Here is a 6,000-nt window from a genome sequence, read left to right as displayed (position 1 = left end):
TGATATGGGACACACAGCGGCTTCTCCTGTAATCCAGAGCATTTACATTTGAAGCTGCTCAGTGAGATGTGTGGATCACACGGTGTGCACAGTGAAGATGATGAAGGCAGTGAGATAGACCAGAGGTGTCATCGCCCCGTGCCCCAGGGACAGGTCTCCAGCCCTGGACTCCGACAGCGCAGATGGTGTGAAATGGAAAAGTCAAAAGTCACTCAAATACGTTTAAACTAATTTTGACAAATGCTACGATGCTCTGAGTGGAAATTGTGTGTGAGGGAAGTCAGCAGCACTTTGATGTTTCACGCAGTTGGCTCATCTGTGGATCCTCTAACTTAAAGGAGGCTAGACATGTTCAAAGCTTGGCTCCAAACCTGGATCAGTTGGTTTGTTGGGATTAAAAAGATCAAATTCCACACAAATTTCATGAAAAATGAAAGCGAGTGCATGAGCTGGACTTCTATCTCAGGAGGACTGATTACCGTTCTACAGAGTAGAAAAACAAACTAAAAGATCTGGTTCTTTTTTGTTTATGTCCATTTTTATTATTTATTAGATCTAAAGGATGAATTTAGATGTCTGGCAAAAAAAAAGGGAAATATTTATGTCTTACATCCACGAGCCATTATCGGTTTGGATTAGGATTGTAATGTTGCCTAAATAAAACAAAAACTCTTGAACACAATAAATGATGGATGTCATAGCAGAATGAGCAGAGAAAGTTCAAGAAGGATTGAGGGAGTGTAAAAAAAAAGCGCCCAAGAAAATGAAAATTACAATGAATCTAGTGGTTTTTCTTTTGAGCATTTTAATATTTGAGCAGGGAAAAGTAAGATCAGTCTCGTGGACGAACATTTATCCACACATCAGTGGATTTGTTAGCAGACACCGTCCTAATTCAGAAAGTGACATAAAATCTTTTCAAAACTAAACTTTTGTGGGAAAGTCTTAGAAAGTTAAATCTGAATCTCAGATTAAACCAAGGTTTAGACTAAAACTGAATTTTCTTATTGTGGGATTTTAGGGTTCAACATGTGACCTGTACTTTTTACAGCTCAGTGTAATAAATGTGTAAAAGTGTGTGTGAACGACACATTACAGTTTGTGACTGAAAAGGATTTTAGGTGTTCCTCTGTTATTTACCTGAGATGAACGCTAGCCTATTGCAAACATACCTTGTAAATGGACAATTGTCAATTCCACTCAAACATTTGAAAAATATTTTTTTTGAAATGTGATGATTGGAAGCACTGAAATAAATATAATGAGTGGCAAAAATAATATTTCCGTGTCCTTCATAGCAAACTATTTTTTTACATTAGCATTCATGTAGTCCATACAAGTGAATTTTCACTGCAGTATCCCTAGAATAAAAATGACTATCCTTTCCTTTCCTCCATAAATCACTCGTCCTCACCCCTACAGTTCATCTTTACCTTTAACCCGTCTCCTCCTCCCAAATCCTGTCAACTGAAACGCCCTTATTTTTCTTTTTCTCTACAATATTTTCACTGTGATTTTGTGGTCTTTTATCACTTTTTCCCCGTTTCCTACATCATCCGATTCTCTTTCTGCCTCCAACCCTGTCTCACCCATCTCACCCAGAGGGCCCCGTTTCACACAGATCCAATCCTCTCACTTTTTTAAACCTGCTGTTCCATTTCGCTCCCATTTTGTCACACTGCAGTGCACGCACAATGCCTGCTCCTCCCTCATTTCTGCTCTTTTCTCAGTCTCCACTGACACACTCAGTCAAACACACACACCCACACACAATCAAATTTACAAACATTTGTACAACTGCATTAACACAGCCGAAACAGTGTGCCGGTACAGAAAGAAGAGGACTTAATTAATCCATCAATCAAATGCGCACACACACTCACACACAAATTATGTTGCTCTGTGGCCATCCATCACAGCTTCACTGACTCCACTGAACCTCAACTCGAACCAATCATACAGAGGTTAGGGACCGGCGTGTGTGTGTGTGTGTGTGTGTATCACCATCTGCTTGCTTTTCGAGCAGATCTGTATAGTTTACCGTTGAAAGATTCTGAACACTGATGGTCAGGCACGAAGGATGACTTCAAATCAAACACATACGCACGTGCATGCATGCGCGCGCACACACACACACACTGTACTGAAGTTTGAGTTAACTAAATGGAAGAACCTTTTGAAATTAACACTACCAATAAAAACTAGTAGACAAAATAATTTAATGCTTATTTTGAACACGTAGGAAACAGAAGAGTGAATAAATAAACAGCAGACTTGCTGCACAGCAAACACTTAAACTTAAACTTCACTTTAAAACAGCGTGACATCAGGGCAGTTTTAACGTTCTTCAGTAAATAAAACGCATTTTTACACAGTTTCTATGAAACACAATTCATGTGGAGGTTTATGGGATGAGCAGAATGTTAAAACCTGTAAAGATTTTATTCAGCCTCCAAACTGAATAATACTACACTCATCATTTATTAAAGAGGCTGTTCCAGTTTGCCGGCCGATCTATTACGCCAAACAAAAAGAGGAACACGTTTTTATTTGTGTATTTATTCAAATCCTCTTCCTCTTTTGGCTCTTTTCCTTGAATCGCATTATGCAAATGACCCTGATGTATATAGATCACTACATTTTTTAGTTTCTGCTCTAAAAGTTAAGGCACTGGCATCCCTAACGAACTTATGTAATGAAACTAGTTTGTACTGTGTATCTACTAAAGTCTCTGGCTTTTCTGTAATTAAAGTTTCTTCTGTAGTCTCTGCTGCACCAAAACCACATCCTTTCACTGCTGTTTGAGAAAGAGGGCAGCTCCAGTCTGGATCCACTGGTTGGAGTTAGCTCCACAGGGCAGGGAGATGTGGGTGACCACCTTCACCCTCTCAGAGCTGGAGTACAACGGCAGCAAGATGCTCCCCTCTGATCCAGCAGCAGACGCCTGGGACGACAGATAAACGTGGTTTATTACATGTATTTACACACACACACACACACACACACACACACACACACACACACACACACACGTTCATACATTTCAGCATGTTTTGTGTCTTCAGCTGAGTCCAAGCAGCAGAGCTTTAAGGGTTTGCTAACTGATCCCAGAGCTGGGATTACAGTATGCTGCTGCTCACATCTCTGCAGGATGACTGAAGTTCTGGAGGACAGAGAAAGTCTTATCTTCTTCTAACAAAGGTGACATCATCATCATCATCATCATCATCATCATCATCATCATCAGACATCTGCACTGAGCAGCGCTGGGTTCACACTGAACATGTTGGAAACATTTGGCCGGAGTGAAGCTGACATGTCGTTTCCAGTTTTGCATTTAGATGTAAATTCTTGTCCTTGAAGGTTTTTGACTTTTTCTTTTGTCATGATGTCGGCCTTTTGGCATACATGATTGAGTTTATTTGTAGAGTTTTGAGTTGCACCAGAAAGACATTTGAACTCTTTAACACAGGACCGGGAGTGGACATATGAATTACTGTTTTTCATCAGCACAAGTTCCATCTTTGTGTTCATTGTAAAACACATCAGAAGTCCTGCTATCATACATTACAGACACGTTGACTACATCTCAAAAATAGCAATTCATACAATAGTTAATTTTGTAAGCTTTTATATAACAATGACGTTCACATTACATGTTGTTTAGCATTATGTTATACAGTTATTTGCAGTGGATATATTACTACATTATATATTATTATTAGCTACTTTAACACTCTAGGCTAGAATTTAGCTGGAAAAACCCTAAAATGTGAAATTCATGACAATGTAAAAGTTATAAAATATGATTTGCATTAAATATTACAATTTTTAAAGTTTAGAAATGTTTTTGTAACAAGCCTCACTGAAACTACACTCTAAAAAGGAAATGTTGAATTTACTTGACCTAATTATGTAATTTGTTTAAATGTAAAGAGTAATTTACATTTACTTTTAACATAACAATGTGTCTTTACATCTCAGAAACTAGGGTTAGTTGACCCAGTTCACATAACTTGGTTAAGTTTACTCAACAATTCTTTTCTTAGAGTGGCTGCTAGCTAGAGGCCGACCGATATATTCACCAACAAATTCTAACTGTATTCGTACTTAATGAGAAGAGGCTCATCTAAACAACAGAATCCATGTCTTCTACCTCAACAACACCCAATGACAGTAAGCTGCTAACTTGAAAAGGATGTAAAAAGACGCTAAATACACATAGAGAAAAACACAAAGTAGCAACAATGCTATATGATCCTATCAATTAAAGCCCAGAGTCTCTTTTACAACAATATAAGTATCAATACTCTACCTGCAAAACTCACGGAAAAATGCAGCAGCAAAACAACTCGTTTCATGAAGTCAAAAGCATAAATTCAGTCTTACTTTTGCTGGTTTACGGTCATAATAATCCACATTATAGTAAAAAAAACATTATAGTAAAAAAAAACACTCGTTTCTTGTAATACAATGTGCCAACGTCACACTGAGCTGATTCTGGACTGTTTTGGCCCTTTTTTTACCTGCAGGAGAGTGTTTACAAATCCCATCATTTTCCGGTTAATGTGTTTCTCTTTCTGTGATTGGTTAATACAAATGCCAGCCAAAACAACTCAACAAGCAGTTCTATTGGCTCAGAAGTCCGGGTGAACATCCTGATCTGAGACTCCGATTTTCTGCACATGCTTCGATCGCAAACCTTTGTGCCCAAGGCTCTCCTATTCTTTGTATTGGAGGGAGATCCAGAGCACATGCTCCAGGTATAGCGTGGTAAAAGTGTTATACACAGCACTTAAAGTATGTATGATGTATATATGATGTGTTTTTTATATTTTGTGATTCCCATCTTCTTTCTTTTCCTGTGAGACTGCTAGGGCGGCGCCCCAGTGCTCCCTATGGATGAGCTGCCACTGATGGTTATACTTTTTCAGAGCTCTGACATTCCTCTGATTAAAATCCTTGTTTTATTGATTTTATGCAATATTCTAATTGTCTGAGATTTTGAATTTGTTTTTTTTTTATAAGATGTTAGCCATAATCATCACATTTATAACAAATAAAGGCTTGGAGCTTGTAATGAGTCTATCTCACATATTAGTTTCACCTTTTAAGTTGAATAACTGAAATAAATTAACTTTTGCACCATATTCACATTTTTTGCATTTCACCTGTAACTGTAAGACATTGCCAATAACCTTTCCACAGAACCACCCCTTTATTGCAGAACTTGCTCTGTTTAGAACACAGACATATAACAAATAGATGTACCTGAGGAACCCAAGCCATGCAGCACGGTGGGACAGCTGAGACGGTGGGAGAGTCGTGTTGGTTCTCACTGAGATGAACACCGTCAAACCGACAACCCTCCAGCTGAAGACCTCCAACCTACAAAGTTAACAAAGACAAAAATATAAAAATATATGAATTAAATTTACTTTCTTACTAAAATAGCTTTTTAAAAGCAGGAGACTGGAGGTATGGTTTAATGTATTGTTCTAAAAACACTGAAATATGTGAAAACATTAAAAATAAATGGCTTCTTAATGGTCAATATCGATCGAGCTGCACGTGGTTTAAAGGTGACTACACTGTCTTAACCATATTATAAGTATATTGTGTGAGTTTGGTCCACTGACCCGGGGATTTTCCACAACAGGCCAGACAATAAAAGGAACTCTGGCACCAAGTCAGACAACTCCTAAATCAATATAATCAGGGCAAGAATAGGCCAGAGAATGAGTGTGAGATGAATCTAGAAACGGTCCTATTGTGTGTGCGGTGTGTGTGTGTGTGTGTGTGAGAGAGAGTGTGTGCTTTACATCACAATAATTATCCTTTCTGTCTGATGCCTGATTCCTTTCCCTCCCTGCAGCTGCAGCCTTGTTCTGAGCGCCCACACCCTTCCCTTTTTGTCTGTGTCTATTTAACTGAGTGAATGTAAATTTGTGCCAAGGTTTTATTGGCATAACTAGAAGTAAAACTGTTGCCTTAAATTAT

At 38.4% G+C, this 6,000-nt stretch overlaps 1 protein-coding gene across 2 annotated transcripts in view; it reads right to left on the bottom strand.

Moving 5' to 3' along the window:
• Positions 1-2,199: 2,199 nt before the first annotated feature.
• The window catches only part of dync2h1 (dynein cytoplasmic 2 heavy chain 1), a 146,220-nt gene continuing 142,419 nt past the window's right edge, over positions 2,200-6,000 (bottom strand). For both annotated transcript variants that reach the window (XM_054742744.2, XM_054742745.2), the window contains exons 95-96: positions 5,272-5,388; positions 2,200-2,944 (exon numbers count right to left, since the gene is read on the bottom strand). In XM_054742744.2, the coding sequence (XP_054598719.1) occupies positions 2,792-2,944; positions 5,272-5,388 (270 nt within the window). In that variant the 3' untranslated portion in view covers positions 2,200-2,791. The remainder of the gene's footprint in view (positions 2,945-5,271; positions 5,389-6,000) is intronic.

The sequence above is a fragment of the Nothobranchius furzeri genome, chromosome 13 (genome assembly GCF_043380555.1).
Source record: "Nothobranchius furzeri strain GRZ-AD chromosome 13, NfurGRZ-RIMD1, whole genome shotgun sequence".
Lineage (NCBI taxonomy): Eukaryota > Metazoa > Chordata > Actinopteri > Cyprinodontiformes > Nothobranchiidae > Nothobranchius > Nothobranchius furzeri.
The sequence above is the reverse complement of the archived record's forward strand: the minus strand, read 5'-3'. Positions and strand labels throughout refer to the sequence as shown.